General features: G+C 36.6%; 1 protein-coding gene across 3 annotated transcripts in view; it reads left to right on the plus strand.

Moving 5' to 3' along the window:
• LOC103095430 (galactocerebrosidase-like) overlaps window positions 1–21,430 on the plus strand; it is a 235,621-nt gene that overhangs the window by 166,264 nt on the left and 47,927 nt on the right. For all 3 annotated transcript variants that reach the window (XM_056810588.1, XM_056810587.1, XM_056810586.1), the window contains exons 8-10: window positions 6,463–6,618; window positions 7,202–7,326; window positions 19,772–19,899. In XM_056810588.1, coding sequence (XP_056666566.1) covers window positions 6,463–6,618; window positions 7,202–7,326; window positions 19,772–19,899 — 409 coding nt within the window. The remainder of the gene's footprint in view (window positions 1–6,462; window positions 6,619–7,201; window positions 7,327–19,771; window positions 19,900–21,430) is intronic.

Below are 21,430 nucleotides of genomic sequence, written 5' to 3' on the forward strand. Positions count from 1 at the left end.
TTCACTCTGCCATGCCTCACTGAGAGCAAATCATCTGTATTTGACTGAATCCGTTTGCATGATTTCTTCAAACTTGTTCAGCAGCTTGTGAGTAAAAGCAGAAGAGTTGTAAATAGTGCTTGAACTAGTTCTTGAAGGAAAAGGGTAATTGTATGAAGGTGAGGGAAGAAGGAGAGTATTCTAGATATGGGGCAGTCAGTGCAAAGAAACAGAGGTGGGAGATGGAGGGTTGTGTGAGAGATCCAGCAGGAGGTTCTATTTAGCTGGATTGTAGAGTTCAAGAAAGGAGTATGGACCAGTATATGATGAGGATGGAAAGGTGAGCTGAGGTCCGGTTGTAAAAGGCTTTAAAAGCCAAACTGAGTTTATATTCACTTGCAAGTGTCATAGGGATGCCATTCTAATTTGAATAGAAGAATGATAAGATCAGATTTATTCTTAAGGAAAATCTATGTGCATTTGGAGCAGAATACCAAAATCTCATTGTGTGAGAGAAAAATCTCCTACCCTCTTATATGAGGATTAGATTTTACTGTTGGTAGTTGTTTTGAGTTTATCATAATTGTTATTCTAAGATAGTTGACATAAGTCATGATTTTAGTAGGCTTTTGTGATTATTTTAGTATAAGTATTAAGGTTTTGAATTAAGTAAATAACTGCTTTAGCATAGGCCTTAGTGTCAGCCATACCCTCGAATTTTTTATATCATTCACCTGCAGCAAAAATCTAGTCTTGAAATAGCCCTGACCTGGGGTTCAAAGCTTGGTACCATTCAACACCACCCACTCTTATCTTTGCGTTCCTAGTCCAGGATCCACCACTACCCTCTTTTTCCATCAAGTGACTTCTAAGTCATCAAGTAACTTGTTCTATCAATGAGTATTCCTGATCTATTTTTAACTTTGTATATAAGTTGTGATATTCTTTGGGGCTATATAGAAAGGTCTTTCATAGCACTGGGGGCCTTTTGGTCTTCACTAGAAGTCCAGCTTTATTGTAAGACCAGCCCTCTTATAATAAACCTATTTTTATTTATGGCTTAGAGACTTTGATTATGTTGTTCCTGTGGTTAGAAAATAAGCAACAATTGTTAGTAGCTTAGAAATGGAATCTGGAGATTATTTTACTTGTTAAATATGGTGTGAAGTCATTGACAAATCCAAATGAGGTATTATCTTCTGACTCAACTTTAGTTATATCTTTTGCATTAATGTCAGATGCTAAAAATAATTTTAGGCCTTATAATGTGACCTACTTTCTATGTTTTTGCTAATGTTTGGATATGTCTTCATATTTCAATTAGATTAAATTGCTGCAGCAATAGCATAATAAAAGGAAAATGCTGAATGAACTGATATTATCTTTGTGACTAGTGGCAAAGCATGAAGTCCTACTGTGTTTTCTCTTCTATGAAAGAGTGGACACTGATTCTCTCACTGTCTTGATGTTTGTGTGAGATATGTGTGCTGTTGACCATAAATCACAAAGTAAATTATCATTATCATCATTATTATTAATAGACAAGTTTTGATTTCCTTTCTGAGGAGGAAATTTTCAGTATGACTATAGTTCTATGATAAAGGTGTCCTTTTTCTAGTTACGACTGCAATAGCCTAATTTCCTGGATAATAAAGCTTGTTCACTAGTCATATCTTCTAGTACCTGTCCCTCATGCTGCCATATGTGGGGAAAATTGCCTTTTCTCTTTATCTATGATTTTTAATTCTCTAATGTGGGAGTAATAACTTTTTTATAACTTGGGCTTTAATAGTAATGACATCAGGAATACTCTTGCTGGTATGTATTTTATTAAGCGACATCAGGAGGTAACTGTATTAAAATGAGCAAAAAGTCTGTAATATATTAAAATCTATTTTCATTTTATAAGAACTTTTTTCTAATAAAGCTGGTGAAGTGGCATATTTACTGTTCTGTTTATAGAACAATTATGGAATCTTTTATTATGATTTAGCAGTAAAAGTGACTTTAGAGTTCAAATTCCATCATTCTCTTGAAGGATATCTAAAAATGTACATCTTACTTGTAAAATTTTATTTTTATTCTAAACTTTACAAGTGTTAAAGAAAGTAAACATTTCATAAAACCTTTAACTCAGCATGTTTTTATACCCCAGTGTAATGACACTGTATCTGACCATTAATTCTGGGTGTTCCTTTTCAGAAATTTAAATGTTTCCCCCCCCTCCCTCTCTCTCTCTCTCTCTCTCTCTCTCTCTCTCTCTCTCTCTCTCTCTCTCTCTCTCTCTCTCTCTCTCTCTCTCATCTATCTATCCAGCCATCCAACCATCAATCCATCTATCCATCTATCTAATTATTTATTTGAGACTGACTCTTCCTAGTTCAAGGGTAGAAACAATTAAAAAAAAACAGCAAAAATTTCCTATCCCTCTCTGGATAGAAGAACAGTGGCCACTTACAAGCTGATTTCCTGATCCTACTGATGACTAGTATAGAATCTTTGACCATTTCATACCTTCTGGGCCAGTTCATCTCTCTTTTTGGAACTTGATTTCTCCATGCCACCCATTCCCTCCCTCCAGCCCCTCCACCATATTGGTGCTGAACTCAGTACAGATACCTTATTGCCTTTGTCCTACTGTTGGTCAGAACTTCCAAATTCAAGAGATCCACCAGTCCTAGTCTCTCTGGCAGCAAGGTACCTCAAGACCCAGATGGGTATACTTGTGTAGAAAAGGATCTTCTATATCCCACTTCATACACTATATAATGTATATAGGTATATATACTATATACATACATAAGTAGTTTTGCTCTTTGTGGCCTGTATAACTTCAGGCACTCTTAATTTGACTGGGCCTCAGTTTCCTCATGTATAAAGTGAGGAGGTTGTACCAGATATCCTATAAGTGACTTTTAGCTCTAACTTTAATCCTATGTTCTAATGAAATTAAAATAACAGAATAAGTGAATGATTGTGAACATGATGCTATTCATTTTCCTGTTGTCTTTCAATGAAGTAATGATGTATGATATTATATTGGTAGAGTGGAAAGAAAATTAGACTGAGAATAGACCTGGAATTGAGTCCTGGATCTTCAGCTGATTTATGGGTGGTCCTGAGCAAATCATTTCCTTTCTCTAGGCTTAGTTCCTTTATCTCTAAAATATGCAGGTCACCCATGAATAGCCTTAAGATTCCTTCAATACATACATACTGTTTTTCAATGATTAGCAAAAGACTAAAAAAACTGATTTTACGTGTGTTGACACATGTATTTGCAACCTAAGTGGTCAGCTGATACTTTCTGTCTTCATTAGAGAATGGTCTAAGAAGAGGAGAAATTTGTTAATAATAGAACATGAGTTTCAGAGGGTCTGGTAGATGGAAAGAGAAGAAGATAAGGAATATGAAGGGGAAGGGCCTACTAAGACATGGTGTGAGAATGAGGTTGACTCTGTCAGAGTTAAGGAGGGGGCAAGAAGAGGGACTTTTCACCAGCCATGAGATGGGGGATGCACAACTTGATTGGAACCCCCATCTTCTGAGACCTTGGGATAGCCAACCGGTATTGTTGCTGTGGAATGGTCTGTTAGTAACAAATGGCCTATTATTCTGATCATTGGGTATCTGGGGGTTTAGGTGAAGGAGAGTTTGGTCTGGGCTTCTGGACGAGTAAATGGCAAATGTTAGGGTCCTTCTAGCACTCCTGACCTCACTTTCATTGCCAGCTATGGATCTGAATCCCAGAATGGGAGTAGAAGAGATGGGAATAACTACAGCTAGAAGACCTCATGGCAGGTGAACACTGTGCTTGTTCTCCAGGGCTAGAGAGGGCAAGGCCTCTGGTACCTTTTGGCTTTGGATATGATGGTTGCAGGTCTTTCTGTTAGCAGAGTTTAGTGTTTAGCTACACTTGAACCCTTCTCAGCAAATGAAACTTTACTGGTGTAGTCACTTTAGACCCTAGACTTAGAAAGCTTCTGAGCTTGGGTAGTTAAAATTAGCATTTAAAATTTTTTTAAACTTTGCATACACTACAATTAAAATGGAAATTTCTATAGTGCCCTTTTACCTGCTGAAGATATTTATAAAATAGCTTGAAACTTAAAAAACAAAAAGGCCATTCATGTTAATGATAAATAAGGTTTAGCTAGAAGTTATTTAAATGGCGATGGAAGTGCTATTATAATTTCATCTCTAAATTATTTTACATGCAATGTGAACTAGAGACTAGTCCATCTTTGAAACATTGGGTAAATAACAACAAATATTAAGTGCTAACTCTTAAGAGGTACTAAGTGCTGAGAAAGAGAAATCAGATTATTTACTTATTTGGGTTATATAGTGTTAGGTAGGAGTAGAAATGTGGAATTAGATAAGATATGGTACCTGCCCTCCAGGATTGCCCAGACTCACAAATACTTGATTCTTAAGTAATCCACATATAGCAGTGGCTGTACCTTTCCTCCCACTCATTCCCTCTGATCTGGGATCCTTTATAATTTAGGTGGTAGGGCCCCCATTGGCATTCTGCTAAAGCCAACAGGCCCCTTCTCAGAAGACTGTTTTAAATTCCTAAAGTAAAAGATAAATATATTGGAGTGGCTATTAAAATATTAAAAGCCACATACTCATGAACCCCAAGTTAAGAACTCTTCTTCTAGCCTTTAGATAGATCTGGACTAGAAACTGTTTGATTATCTTTTCCTTCTGACTCCTGACTCAACTGTCCCCAGTTCTTGAAACTGACTCTTCTTTTTTTTTATCTCTGCTCTTGAAACCTTTCCTCCTAGATGCTGCTTAGATGTCTTATCCTTCTGAGGTCTTTCCTGATCCCCCTCTCCCTCTTCTCTCCCTCAAGATTTCTCAGAGCATTAATGTTAATTTACTTTTTGTTTAGATTACACTCTAGGGACTGTGTCATTTTTTTTATCCTTGTATTACCAGTGCTAGCCTAGCCCCTTACGTGTAACAGTTGATTAACATTTTTGAAGTAAATTGGTTTCATAAAAGCACAGCATTAATTGAAACAGAATAATAGGGTGAAATTAGATTCATAGATACAATAGGTCTCCAGTGAATGTCCATGAAACATTGCTTTTAAGGCTGTAATTCTGTGGGGTTTAATAAGGCTATTAATGATATTGTTGTGAATTATCTTGGTTAGAATTAAGGTGTGCCTGAAGTACTTTTTTTTACAGTTTCTATTAAAAGCAAAATAAAAGTTTGGCCTTTAATTTTTTAATTTCTTTCTTTTTTTCCAGTAAGAAATCTACACATAAGTTTTCCAAGGTTACATGACTCATGTTGTCTCCCACCCCTCTTTTCTCTGTTCTCCCATAGTTGACAAGCAATTCCATTGGGTTTTATATGTATTATCACTCAAAACCCATTTCCATATTGTTCATTTTTATAATAATCTTTTAAAACCAAAACCTCAAATCATATATTTAAATAAGGAATTATTAGATCATATGTTTTCTTCTGCATTTCTACTCCAACAGTTCTTTTCTAGATGTGGATAGAATTTTTTTCATAAGTCCCTCAGAATTGTCCTGGATTATTGTAGTGTTGTCAGTAGCAAAGTCTATTACATTTGATTGTCCCAGAATGTTTCAGTTATTGTATATAATATTCTCCTGGTTCTACTTATTTCACTCTGCATCAGTTCATTTAGGTCCTTCCAGTTTTTGTAGAAATCTACAGTTTCATCATTTCTTATAGCATAATAGTATTCCATTGCCATCATATACCACAATTTATTCAGCCATTCCTCATTTGAGGAATGTCACCTCAATTTCCAATTTTTTATACCACAAAAAGTAGTGCTGTAAATAGTTTTGTACAAACAGGTCTATCCCCATTTTTAAAAAATCACTTTGGGATACAGAGTTAGTAGTGATATTGCTGGTTCAAAAAGCATGGGTTCTTTTAAATCCCTTTGGGCATAATTCCAAATTGCCTTCCAGAATAGTTGAATCAATTCACAACTCCACCAGCAATGCATGTGTCCCAATTTTGTCGTATCTTCTCCAATATTTATTTTTTCCTTTATTGTCAAATTCTCTAATCTGTTGGGTATGAGGTGGTATCTCACAATTGTTTTGATTTGCATCACTCTAATGAGGAGGGATTTAGAACATTTTTTTATATGATTACTGCCTATTCATATCCGTGACCATTTGTCGATTGGGAAATGAAGTTTGGCCTTTTATTAAAGGATTAGGCCTCAGCTGGAGGAGATATTTGGCTTTTCAAATCTCTAGAATGATTCCTCCTCCAAAGTTCTGAATAGTTGACATTTTACATTATTTTAGTTAATCCATTTTAATTCTATATAAGTGTGTATGCTTATTTATAATTTTCTCAAAATTTTCAGTATTATTTTGAAATGTCTAAGCAATGGAAATATCTAAGAAATGAATATCTATTAATAATTCTGAAAATTTTTGCGCATTTTCTCTCATTTTTTTGTCTTAGAGTTCATTATACTGCAAATCAAAGTAATGCTAAAGCTTTGGAGTCAAAAAAAAAACTCTGGTCTTCTGAAGATTGCAACAATTTCAAAGAAGAAACAGGTAGAGGCTTCTGGGCCCGCAACTTGAATCAGAATTATGTGATTGGCCACATTACTGCGTGAGTACCTTTTTATAGCAGTCCACTTAATATATATATATAGGGGTGTGCTGTAACCAGTTCAAATGACTGGGAGAGTTGTTTGAGAGTTCATTGCGATCATTTAAGCCTTTAGAAACTGCCTAATACTACAAATCAGGGCTTGATTTATTGTTTTATTGATTGTCTAAATTTAAAAAAGCAGTGGAGAAAATTAGATTAAACTTAAGTTTATGTTGTACATCCATCTTTTTTCTGGAAAGCTGCTTGTATATACTAGTTCATCCTTGAGTATAAGTGTTCCATAATTTGGTATAGATTAGAAGCTCAAAAGAAGAAAATATAAAACAAAATATAATTAACTACCATTTAAAGAGAAGTATCAGAAGCAAGGGAAGAAGATTGTTTTTGACTTGATTTTTTTTGACAATTGTTGCCTTTTTTTCTTTTTAAAGGTAAGAAGTTTGTCTAAGAGTTTTCAAATCTGTTTGGTTTGGGAAAGTTTAAACTTCCATAAGGTTAAATTGTATTATAAAGTAATTTTGGTCTTTCTTATTTGCCGAACCAAGTTTTGTTTTGTTTTGTTTTGTTTTGTTTTTTCCAGCACAATTGCTTGGAACTTAGTGGGTAGTTATTATCCACAATCACCTTATGAGAAAGATGGGCTGCTGACTGCTAAAGAACCTTGGAGTGGGCATTATGTTGTAGAGGCTCCTATTTGGATTACAGGTATATATCAGATTTCTCCCAGTAATCATCCTTCAAAGAGATACAATGAACTTAGAATGAACTTAAATTGCTTTTATTGTAAGACTTTTATGTAATACTATTGAAAAGTATTATTTTGATTATTGTATCATTTTATTATTAATATCAATTTGTAGTATTCTTTTTCTGCTTAAAAGATCATCCTGAAGGTCTTTTTTAAAAAAAATCCTTCCCTTACTCTCCCTAAGCAGTTCTAGGAAAGGTCTTATATTTCTGACCTTATGACATTTTTTCTCTTTCCTGGATTGGTTGGGGCTTCACACTGTGAATCCTGTAAACTCTGCTTATTACTCTATAAACAGAACTAACTTGAGCTTTTCCTGGCTACAAAAGTGACTCAGATGCCCTTATCCCCCTCGTGAAGACTTGGGGCTAGTTGGACTATGAAAGAGAAACTGATGAGAATGAATTAATTTTTCCTACTAAAATTGCCAGAGGCAGCTGAAACTTCATGACTAGGCCTCACTTCTCATATGACCCTTCCCTCTCTTTCCTCCTAATTGTGTAAAAATCTTTCTGTCAGTTTTCTTGGTGGTTACCCATGTACTGAGGCACATGTCAATGTCCCAGGCTCACAGGAACCTCAATTAAAGATGTCTTTTTCTTTATCTGTAGGTTTGATTTATTTCAAGTCTTGATAGTATGTTCAGTCAATTAAAGTAGTCCTGGGGAGGTGGGACAGCCTGGTGACTCAGTGGATTGAGAACCAGACCCAGAGACTGGAGGTCCTGTGTTCATCTCTGGCTGTAGACACATCCTTGTAGGGCATGTCACTTAACCCTCACTGCCTAGCCCCTTCCGCACTTTTGCCTTAGAAACAATATGTAGTATGGATTTTAAGATGGAAGGTAAGGATTTTTTAAAAATTGCCCTTTGGGAGGCTGTAACCTAGGTTTGCAATCATATTGTGTGGAGTGGAATTGTGGGGTAACTTGGACTCCCAGAAATCACAAATGGGCAGACAGAAGACTTAGATAAGATGTTGGCAGAGAAAAAGTGGCTTTATTTGGAGGAAACAACAGACAGTGGAAAAAGGGGAGGCGGAAGGAGGAGAAGGGAAGGAAAAAGGATTCTGCCCACACAAGCTGCTTCTTTGGGGAGAAAATATCTTCTCTCCTTCTATGTACAAACACAGATTTTTTTAATGATTCTGATGCAAGATTCTCCTCCTTCACTCTGTCCAGTCGCTGTGTATGTGTGTGTGAGAGAGAGACATTTCTAATTTTCACTGTGTCATTTTCATTATTATGTACTCCTTAAGTCCCCCATGATCAAAAAACCTATGACTATCATGGGATTTTCATCCTGGGACAGTAAAAATGCAGTTGAAACTCGCTCTTCTTTACTCTATACCTTATCTTGCCCCACTTCCTAGAGCTGTGAAATATTCTAGTAAACTGAGGTGCATGGATGTTTTTATCTACCAAGGGATACCTCAGTTCCCTTTAGTGAAGTAAGGCAGATGGGACCTTACCCAGCTAGGGCCAGTATGCAAACCAGTCTTCGAAATTTCTTCATGAACAATAGATTTATTAATAAAAGAAAGTAAGGAAGGAGGATTAGAAATAAGGGTGCACTAATCTCTAAGGTCTCTTACTTCCCTCTTCCCTCTACATCCACTGTGAGGTAGAGTCTTCAAAATCTTGATGCTCCTTAAAAACCTCCCTATTTCTAGCTAAGCATTCCCAAACCATCTTTATGCTACGTGATACTAAAAATACTCCCTTGTTGGTATATCTGGTTGTTGATAGGTTTTCCAAGGTGGATAAGGATGAACTCAAGGTGATGTTGAGACTGAAAAAATTCTAAATTTAAGTGGTCGTCAAAGGAAATACCAAATAATAAAATACACAAGTCAGCTGCCAAATTTTATGGTGATTTAATTGATATAGTAGAGAAGATTTTAAGAAGAAGGAGGAAGGAAGGGGCTAGTACCGGGCAGGAAGATAGGAGATCTAGAAAGTAAGATTTCGAGTGTGAAGGAGGAAAGAATCAGCTTGACCTCCAAAGAGGCTTAGCTAAGATGCCCGAACCTGAAAACAGCTCCAGGGCAAACTCACTACCCAACATTCCAAGATGTCGGAATGCTTTAGCACACTGTCAGCCAGAGTCATCTCTCTAGGGAAAGAGAGAGAGGCAGCCCGTGACATGCCTTATATGGACATTTTTACATCACTTTTCTGTGTCTCATATGTACCAATGAGGACTTAGTTTGACTTAGGATAGCCCAGAGGTCTGTTCTCTTTTTGCACATGTCTGTTGAAGGCCATCTCCTCAGATATAATTAATTCTTGAATTTGATACAGACCTTTCAAAATCTTGTTAAACTGAGTAGGGTAGAGAATGTGGCTTTTTCAAGACATGATTCTATTATTCCAATTGTTATTGATCAGGAAATAGCTAAATCAAATCTTCTAAAGAATGGTCTGATTAGGGTGGAATAGTTTTAAAATTCACACTTTACTGGGTCTGAGGTGAACACCTCAGCCCTCACACAACAACAGACTCTGGATAAAGTTTCTTCTTAGTCAGGGCTAATAGTATAAAGATCTTCTTTAAGTATGTTTCTTTTGTGAGAAAAGGTACTCCCAAAGGAATTCAAAAGGTTTCCATTCTCCCACTAAGAGGCTTGGTTAGACAGGCTCAGCAGAAAAGGAGTTCCTTCCTCTCCAACCATTAGACAGGAATAGTCCTGAGTTTGACTGATGGACCTTCAAAACTCTTCCATCTCACTCTACATACTAAAATCCATCCTTCAAAGTTCCCAACATGTGTTTCATGCTCATTGCGATAATCCCATCTAAATAGCTGGGATATTTCCCAGGCTACAGAAAAACTCTTCTCGTGGTTTTTGAAAGTATTTCAGGAAGACTATAAATTTTATAGGATAGGAGGGGGCAGTTCTAAATTCTAATTTATAATAACGCTAAGGGTCTTGAAAATTGGGGTTACAAGCCAAATACTACACTGAGAATTACACACTGAATCTCATCCCGCAAAATATCAATCTCATTAATATAGGGCCTACTCCCCCTACTGGTGTTGATCATAGCCCCTTCATACCTTCTTATCATTTTGTTCTACTCTGAGGGTTCTTCCATTAGAGAATCCATTGAGCCTCCTGTAGGCTGATTAAGGTCATATGCACCAAATTTAGTTACCATTACTATTTTATTTGAATATTTTTTTTAAGTATTAAGAGCAGTTAGAAATTAAAGTAAGTTTTTCTTTTAGGTGTATATAACTAAGTTCTTTTTTACTCCAGAGATTATCTAAGTGTTAATTCAAAGTGGCTCATCTTTTACAAAGGAGGAAAAACATAATAAAAATGAAGTTTGCCGCAGTAGCAATATTGAAGTTGAAAATGGAGAAGCTCATTAGTTGAATGACATGAAATTCTGTTAAGTTATAAAATAAGAGGAGTTGAGTTTTAAGTAGAGTTTTAAGCTACAGATTAGATTACGGTCTAGGAATAATCTAATAGGGTCAGTTATATCTTATTCTCTGATTAATTTGAAGATCAGTTTATTTCTGGATATTATATTTTAAATATCCCCTTTTTAAATGAATTGAACTAGGGTTTTAAAAACTAGTTAAATAGTGTACAAGTTATATTTTTGTAGTTCATATTTTCCAAATTAAATTGCTATAATTATGAATCATAGCGTTATAATTTTAGTTTTGTCCTGGAGGGGAAACCCCTTAATAATTAAATTAAACAAATTTTCATTAAGAAACAACAACGAGAAGACTTCTGGGTAAGCATGGCTGCAGCGTAGACGCGGCTGGCTTCCTCACCTCAGACCCAACGACACAGACGACCTCAAAAGACTCCCCCCAAAAACAAAAACTACCATCCTCATAAGAATGGAGAGACCCCACACTAAGGTGCAGCACTGAGGGTAGGTGGGATTCCGGCATTTCCACAATATAAGAGAATGAAAAACTGACCCACCCTCCCCCACCCACCATGCCGACTGAGCCAGAGTTTAAGTCTTCATTGGCCAGAATCTACAAGTGAGGGAGGGGCACCCCAGGACTGAACAATGGGCAGCCCCAGGTCTGAAGACCTGAGTAAGACTACCAAGGACCCACTCCTGTGAGTAGTAAAACCTGAAACCCCGGCAGGCGGGCTAGGGGAACTCAGATTGAGGGCACCCAGAACTAGCGCGCTATAATCAACAAATGCGCAAAGGGATCCCCTGAAGTGAGCAAGGGGCACCCAGAGGTCTTGGGAATTAACTAAAACTACCAAAGACCACACCTGAAAGCAGTTACACCCGAAACACTGGCAGGCAGGGGAGAGCAGACCCTGGGCTTCCCTGGGAAGACAGCACAGCTGTGGAAAACAGAGAATTTGCCTGGGGCTAAAGCCTTGATCATTAGATCCATACACTGAGATCCAGCCCTCCTCACTCAGATTTCTGATGGGAAAGGGGAGAAAAAAAGCATAGAGATGGCAAACAATACTCAGGGTCAGCTTCCCAACACCAAGAAAAGCAAGAAGAAGGGGGTGACTTTGGACACATTTTATGGAACAAAATACAGAGGGAATAGAAGAGGAAACACAGACAAATGCTCCAAAACCTTCCAAAAGAAATGGAAATTCTCCACAAGCTCTTGAAGAATTTAAATTGGAAATTATCAAAAATATGGAAGCTTTCTGGCAGGAAAAATGGGAAATAATGCAATAGGAACTCAGCAATCTGAGGGACCAAAATATGCAAATGCAGAAATAGCTTGAAGCCTCAAAAAGCAGGATAGACCAAACTGAAAAGGAAAAGCAGTCTTTAAAGGCCAGAATCAGGCAACTGGAAGACAATGATCTTGCAAAAGAGCAAGAATTAATAAAGCAAAGTCAAAAGACTAAGGAATTAGAAGATAATATAAAATATCTCACTGACAAGGTGACAGACATGGAAAACAGAGGAAACAGAGACAATCTGAGAATTATTGGTCTACCAGAAAAAACAGAAATAAACTGTAATCTTGATATCATAATACAAGATATCATCCACGAAAACTGCCCAGAGATTCTAGAATAAGGGGAGAAAATAGGCATTGAAAGAGTTCACAGAACATCCTCTACACTAAATCCCCAAAAGACAACTCCCAAGAATGTTATTGCCAAATTCCAAAGCTTCCAAGCAAAAGAAAAAATCTTAAAAGAAGCCAGAAAAAGACAATTTAGATATAAAGGAATACCAATCAGGGTCACACAGGACCTAGAAATTTCCACTCTGAACGACCGTAAGGCATGGAACATGATATTCAGAAAGGCAAGAGAGTTGGGTCTTCAACCAAGAATCAGCTATCTATCAAAACTGACTATATACTTCCAGGGGAAAGTATGGGCATTCAACAAAATAGAAGATTTCCAAGTTTTTGCAAAGAAAGGACCAGAGCTCTGTGGAAAGTTTGACATCCAAACACAAAGAGCAAGAGAAACATGAAAAGGTAAATATGAAGAAAAGAGAAAAGGAGAAAAATGTTATCTTTTTCTTTTATTTAAACTCTCTGCTATAAGGACTACATTTATATCAAATTATATATATTAATATGTGGGGGAAATGTAATGTGTAACTCTCAAAAATTGTATGCATCATTAGAGTAGTAAGAAGAATCATGCATAGAGAAAGTTTGGAGCATCAAGGCAATATAGAGAAAGGGGGAGGAAAGAAAGAAAAAGGGAGGGGGGCATCATTGAGGGTACTAAGATATATTCCAAGAAATAGAAAAAAAAAACTAAATAGGATAATCTTTCTCACACAAAGATACACATGGGAAGGGGAGGGGAAGAATTCTCCTATAAGAAGGAGAGGAAGAGAGTTTTTACTTAAACCTTACTCTCAGTGAAATCAACTCTGAGAGGGAAGAGCATCTATATCCATTGGGATCTTGAATTCTATATTATCGAACAGGGTAGGGGAGGAGGGAAAAACAAGGGGGGTCAGAGGGTAGGGAGCACAAAAAGGGAGGGAAGGAGAGGGGGGAGCAGAAGGGAACAAAAAGGGATGGTTAGAAAGGGAAGCATATCAAGGGAGGGGACTAGGGGGACAGATTTAAAGTAAATCACTGGCTTAAAAGGTTATAGCTAAAGAAGAAAGGTCAGAATTAGCGGAGGATATCAAAATGCCAGGGAGTCCACAAGTGACAATCATAACTTTGAATGTGAATGGGATGAACTCACCCATAAAACGTAGACGAATAGCAGAATGGATTAGAATCCAAAACCCTACCATATGTTGTCTTCAAGAAATACACATGAGGTGGGTAGATACTCACAAGGTCAGAATTAAAGGATAGAATAACACCATTTGGGCCTCAACTGATAGAAAGAAGGCAGGAGTTGCACTCATGATATCTAAGAAAGCCAAAGCAAAAATAAACCTGATTAAAAGGGATAGGGAAGGTAAATATATTTTGTTAAAAGGGACTATAGACAATGAGGAAATATCACTAATCAACATGTATGCACCAAATGGTATAGCACCAAATTTCTAATGGAGAAACTAGGAGAATTGAAGGAGGAAATAGACAATAAAACCACAATACTGGGAGATTTGAAGCAACCACTATCAAATGTAGATAAATCAAATCAAAAAATAAATAAGAAATAGGTAAAAGAAGTGAATGAAATCTTAGAAAAATTAGAGTTAATAGAAATATGGAGAAAAATAAATAGGGACAAAAAGGAATACACCTTCTCAGCACCACATGGCATTCACAAAGATTGACCATATACTAGGTCACATAAACATGGCATACAAATGCAGAAAAGCAGAAATAATAAATGCAGCCTTTTCAGATCATAAGGCAAGAAAAATAATGATCAGTAAGGGCACAGGGAGAACCAAATCAAAAATTAATTGGAAATTAAATAATATGATACTCCAAAATCAGTTAGTTAGAGAACAAATCATAGCAACAATTAATAATTTCATTGAGGAAAATGACAATGGTGAGACATCCTTTCAAACCTTATGGGATGCAGCCAAAGCAGTACTCAGAGGAAAACTCATATCCCTAAGTGCATATATTAACAAATTAGGGGGCCAAAGATCAATGAATTGGAAATGAAAATTAAAAAAAAACTTGAAAGCGGACAAATTAAAAACCCCCAGAAGAAAACCAAACTAGAGATTCTAAAATAAAGGGAGATATTAATAGCATCAAAAGTGATAGAACTATTGAACTAATACATGAGACTAGTAGCAGGTACATTGAGAAAATAAACAAAATAGACAAAGTACTGGTCAATCTAATTTAAAAAAGGAAAGAAGAAAAACAAATTAACAGCATCAAAGATGAAAAAGAGGACCTCACCTCCAATGAAGAGGAAATTAAGGCAATCTTTAAAAACTATTCTGCCCAATTATATGGCAATAAATATACCAATCTAGGCAATATGGTTGAATATTTACAAAAATATAAATTGCTTAGGCTAACCAAAGGAGAAATAGAATTCTTAAATAATCCCATATCAGAAAAAGAAATCCAACAGGCCATTAAAGAACTCCCTAAGAAAAAATCCCCAGGTCCAGATGGATTCACAAGTGAATTCTATCAAACATTCAAAGAACAGCTAATCCCAATACTATACAAACTATTTGACATAATAAGTAAAGAGGGAGTTCTACCAAATTTCTTTTATGACACAAACATGGTACTGATTCCAAAGCCAGGCAGGTCAAAAACGGAGAAAGAAAATTATAGACCAATCTCCCTAATGAATATAGATGCAAAAAATCTTAAATAGGATACTAGCAAAAAGACTCCAGCAAGTGATTAGGAGGGTCATTCACTATGATCAAGTAGGATTTATATCAGGAATGCAGGGATGGTTCAATATTAGGAAAACCATCCACATAATTGAACATATCAACAATCAAAACAACAAAAATCACATGATTATCTCAATAGACTCAAAAAAAGCCTTTGATAAAATACAACACCCATTCCTATTAAAAACACTAGAAAGTATAGGAATAGAAGGGTTGTTCCTAAAAATAATAAACAGTATATATCTAAAACCATCAGCTAACATCATCTGTAATGGGGATAAACTAGATGCATTCCCAATAAGATCAGGAGTGAAACAAGGATGCCCATTATCACCTCTACTATATGACATTGTACTAGAAACACTAGCAGTAGTAATTAGAGAAGAAAAAGAAATAGAAGGCATTAAAATAGGCAAGGAGGAGACCAAATTATAACTCTTTGTGGATGATATGATGGTCTACTTAAAGAATCCTAAAGAATCAACCAAAAAGCTAGTCGAAATAATCAACAACTTTAGCAAATTTGCAGGATACAAAATAAACCCGTACAAGTCATCAGCATTTCTATATATTTCCAACACAGCTCAGCAGCAAGAATTAGAAAGAAAAATCCCATTCAAAATCACCTTAGACAAAATAAAATACTTAGGAATCTATCTCCTGAGACAAACACAGGAACTATATGAACACAACTACAAAACACTCTCCAAAAAACTAATACAAGACCTGAGCAATTGGAAAAACATTAACTGCTCATGGGTAGGATGAGCCAATATAATAAAAATGACCATCCTACCCAAACTTATTCATCTATTTAGTGTTATACCCATTGAACTCCCAAAAATTTTTTTTACTGATTTAGAAAAAACCATAATAAAGTTCATTTGGAAGAACAAAGGATCAATGATATTCAGGGAAACAATGAAAAAAAATACAAAGGAAGGTGGCCTTGCAGTCCCAGATCTCAAACACTATTATAAAGCAGTGGTCATCAAAACAATTTGGTACTGGCTAAGAGACAGAAAGGAGGATCAGTGGAATAGACTTGGGGCAAGTGACCTCAGCAAGACAGTATATGACAAACCCAAAGACTCCAGCTTCTGGGACAAAAACCCACTATTTGACAAAAATTGCTACAAAAACTGGAAGACAGTGTGTGAGAGATTAGGTTTGGATCAACACCTCACACCCTACACCAAGATAAACTCAGAATGGGTGAATGACTTAAATATAAAGAAGGAAACTATAAGTAAATTAGATGAACACAGAATAGTATACATGTCAGACCTGTGGGAAGGAAAGACTTTAAAACCAAGCAAGACCTAGAAAGAGCCACAAAATGTAAAATAAACAATTTTGGTTACATCAAATTAAAATGGTTTCGTACAAATAAAACCAATGTAACCAAAATGAGAAGGGAAGCAACAAATTGGGAAACAATCTTCATAACCAAATCCTCAGATAAAGGTCTAATTACTCAAATTTACAAAGGGTTAAATCAATTGTACAAAAAATCAAGCCATTCTCCAATTGATAAATGGGCAAGTGACATGAACCGGCAGTTTTCAGCCAAAGTAATCAAAACTATTAATAAGCACACAAAAAAGTGCTCTAAATCTCTGATAATCAGAGAGATGCAAGTCAATACAACTCTGAGGTATCACCTCACACCTAGAAGATTGACTAATATGACAACAAAGCAAAGTAATGAGTGCTGGAGGGGATGTGGCAAAGGTGGGACATTAATTCATTGCTGGTGGAATTATGAATTGATCCAACCATTCTGGAGAGCAATTTGGAACTATGCCCAAAGGGTGATAAAAGACTGTCTGCTCTTTGATCCAGCCACAGCACTGCTGGATTTGTACCCCAAAGAGATAATAAGGAAAAAGACTTGTGCAAGAATATTTATAGCTGCCCTCTTTGTGGTGGCCAAAAATTGGAAAATGAGGGGATGTCCTTCAATTGGGAAATGGCTGAACAAATTGTGGTATATTTTGGTGATGGAATACTATTGTGCCTCAAACGAATAATAAAGTGGAGGAATTCCATGGAGTCTGGAACAACCTCCAGGAAGTGATGCAGAGCGAAAGGAGCAGGACCAGGAAAACATTGTACACAGAGACTGAAACACTGTGGTACAATCAAACATAATGGACTTCTCCATTAGTGTCAATGCAATGTCCCTGAATAATCTGCAGGAATCTAGGAAAAAAAAACACTATCCACAAGCAGAGGACAAATTATGGGAGTAAAAACACCAAGGAAAATCCTCTGCTTGACTACAGGGTTTGAAGGCACATGACTGAGGAGAGACTCTAAATGAACACCCTAAGGCAAATTCCAACTACATGAAAATGGGTTTGATTCAAGGACACATGTGATACCCAGTGGAATCGTGCATCAGCTATGGGAGGGTTGGTGGGAGAGGGGGGAGGAAAGAAAATTATCTTTGTTTCCAATGAATAATGTGTGAAAATAACCAAATAAAATAATGTTTAAAATGTAAAAAAAAAAGAAACAACAATGAGCCAAGAAGTAATGAAAAATAACCTTTTAACTGAAGAATTTTCTATTTTATATCTTTACAATTCTTGCACAGAAAAACATAGGCAAGATAATTTCAGGAGAGAATATTATCAAAGGGTTCAGGAAAATTTTTTTCAAAAGATGGCACCTGAGCTTATCCTTGAAGGAAGTAAGAAATATTAGGGTCAGAACTGAGAAGTGTGTTCCAGTTAAAGGGAACAGTATGCAAAGGTTTGGAGGTAGGTGATAGAACTGAGTTGAGGTAACAGAAAGTAGGTTCAGATTGACTGGTTGATTGATTCATTGAATGATTCAAAGGGTAAATTGAAATGTCTGCAAATGGGAGTGTCTTGTTGGAGCTAGAAATCCTGATTGGATGAGGAGAGATATCATGTGCCTGAAAGGGAAGAGTTCTGGATTATTACAAGGTTATAAATTTAGTTGACACTTTGAATTAACACCCAGATCATCTCTGAAAAAGTCAATAAAAAGAATGTAGAATGTAGAAATCTAATTCACTAAAAAGGAAAATTTGAAGAAGGAATGGACTTAGGGGAAGAGATAATGAATGCCATTGTAAACACAATGAATTTGAAATGTTTATGGGACTTTGGGATGGAGATGTCAGAGTAGTTAGGTGTGGATATATAATCTGGATGCCTATGGGGCCTGTCGGTGATACAGTGGATAGAGCACTTAGCCTGAAATGAGGAAGGCTCATTTTCCTCAGTTCAAATCCAGCCTCAGACAGCCACTTACTGTGGGACCTTGGGTAAGTCACTTAACTCTGTTGGCCTTAGTTTCCTCTCTATTAAATGAGCTGGACAAGGAAATTGCAAATACCCAGAAAATTCCAAATGGGGTCATGAAGAATTGGACAAGCCATAAACAACTGAATAACAACATACATAGAGATTAATTTGCACAGAAATCAATACTTTTCAAGAGGGAGAGAGTGCTCATGGATTTAATCTTTTTTCTCATCTGTACCATCACCCTACTCAGTGGTTTTGGCTACCTTCTAGACCCTTGTTTGGTCATTCCTCTCCTTGAAGATAGGTCTTTTCAATTCTTCCACATCAAAATAATTTCTAATTGTCTCTTCTTTTATGAACATACAAATTTCACATCATATTTGTAGCAGGGTGTTCCAACCATGGTTACCCTTTTCTGTAGACCCCTCTCCCTCTCAGTAGACACTAAATACATTTACTTCATTGTCTAACCTCCAGATTGGAGATATAAACCTTCCAGCTGAGTGCAGTCAAAACAAGGCAGAAGACAGGTTCAGAATGGGTCTTTCCTACTGATTACCATCTATGCAATGCTGGGCAAATCACTTAAATTTTATTGTTCTTAGTTTCCTTATCTTTAAAATAAAGGGATTGTTTTGGATGGCCTTTCCTGGATTTAAATCAGATATACTTAATAGTAGTGTGATCCTTGCCTAAATCTTTTCCCTTTTTGAGTTTTTCTTATAAGGAAAAAGAGAATAATTAAAGTTTGTATTAAAACCTTCTCTATAACTTTGTTGGGCACTAGTGAAACAAAATTGAACTTGGATCCTTTGCTTTCAAATATAGACTGTTGGCCTCTCTCCCAGAGATCCAGGCCCTGGAGTGCAATATATCTGGGGCTGGCTTGGTGCAGTGACTTGGGAGGGGCAATTGTAATCAGTTGATAAGTTATTAAGAATTCAGAGATGGCAAAATTTAACTGAGATGAATTGCTATTTATTTTTGGTTATTAAATTGAAAGAAGATTTTTTCAAAACCTTTACCTTCTGTCCTAGTGTCATTTCTAAGACAGAAGGTCAGCAAGGGCTAGATAATTGGGGTTAAGAAACTTGCTCAGGGTCACACAGGTAGAAAGTGTCTGAGGTCAGATTTGAACCCAGGTCCTCCTGACTCTTGGCTTAGTGCTCTATCCACTGGACAACATAGCTGCCCAAATGGAAAAGTGGATTTGATAGGTGATTTCTGTGTATGTAGAAAAGTTTGTTAGAACAAAAAATCTAGTATTGTAGAATGGTGATGCTCTTTATGTTTTTTTTAAACAAACCTTGAGTTCTTGTTCTTTCTGCCTTTCCACAGCTCATACCACTCAGTTTGCTAAACCAGGGTGGAAATACCTGAAAACAGTTGGCCTTTTAAAAAATGGTGGAAGCTATGTAGCTCTTACAGATGGCTTAGGCAACCTCACTATTATCATTGAAACCATGGTAAGATTTCTAAAGCTCATTTAATTAACTGATTGCAAGAAAGAGGATTAGTAATTACTGAATAAAGTATTTTGGTTCTATAACTTTATTTCCTAGAGCATTTGAACCAGTTCTAAAATAGTTTTCTTTATTTACTTCTCTTTTTTCAGGCTTTTCCTTCAGCTAAGTTGATATCAATGCTGTGTTCTGAATATATTCTTTCCTGCCCCATAGTTGGGTCCATTTCCTTAACATCTGCCTGTTCTTCTTCTCCACTAAGTTACATTTTTACTCTCCTTTTAATTATCAGCTTAAATTTTGCCTGTTATGTGAAGTGTTCTGTGACTATTCTCACCCTACGTGGGTGACAATCTTCTCTACTTCCTTGATATTTGCTATCTGTTATGGGCTCATGAGACAGAATGTCATGCCCTTTTTTGAAAGCTTCTATTACACAGAAACTCTCTATTGGTAGAGGAAGCCCATTCCATTTTAATTTAGAAACCCCACCCCACCCCATCCCAAGCTTACATTTGCTCCTCTGAAGCTTCTCAACTTCTGGCCATTTCCACTGGACACCCCTTCCTCTCCCTCCCACCAGAGTAGAACAAATGTATGTGACCATAACTATTTAATAGTCCTGGGGATTGAGCCAAGATGGCGGCTTCATAGCAATGGAAGCTGAAACTGCTCTGACAATCCTATTTAACAATCCTTTAAGTACTTGAAGGCAGCCATTATGTTTCTCTAGGCCAAACATTCTAAGGTGTTTTTTTCACTCAAGTCCCACATGACATGGCTTTTAGTACCTTTACCTTCCTCTTTGCCTTTCTTTGCACCCTCTGGTTTCTCAGTGTCCTTACTTGAATAAGGAATTGTGAAGTGAATATATAATACCCCAGGTGTGGACTAACAAGGACAAAGAACAGAACAATTCTTACTTTCCTTGTTCTGAACACTGTTCTCCTATTGCCAGTCAGTATAGCTGTAACTTCACATGATTGATCATTCTGAGCTCATATACTAAGAGGTTTATTGAATATCAGTTTTGTATTAATCAATTTGTCCCCTTCCCTTTGCCCCTGACATTTTCCAGATGAACTTTTGCCTGGCTACATCTTCCCTATTCTATAATTAGGAAGTTGATATTTTGGAATCCAAATTTAGAACAAGCTCATCATATTATGTTTGGCTAATTTTTCTTCCAGGCAATCTTTTGGGATCCTGTTTCAGCTATTCTGTTTCCTGGCTTTCCATCCCTCCTTTTTATCACCTGCAAGTGCTTTCTATGGTATTATTCAACTTATTGGTAAAATGTGTACAGCAAGTTATCATTGGTAATGTGCTGTAGCCTCCTTTTAGCCACCATCCTCTCAGTTACCTTCCAGAGTGTCATTTTAATTCTTCTGAAATTTTATGGTCCTTGACCTCCTAGTTATACTAAGAAAATGCTAGGTTTGAGAAAGGTTTTCTTTAGGACTAAGCATTTGTTGGAAGGATTACGGAATAGGTGAGTTTTTCCAATGCAATCCAAACTGTTAGTGTAGCTTTA

The sequence above is a fragment of the Monodelphis domestica genome, chromosome 1 (genome assembly GCF_027887165.1).
Source record: "Monodelphis domestica isolate mMonDom1 chromosome 1, mMonDom1.pri, whole genome shotgun sequence".
NCBI classification, from domain to species: Eukaryota; Metazoa; Chordata; class Mammalia; order Didelphimorphia; family Didelphidae; genus Monodelphis; species Monodelphis domestica.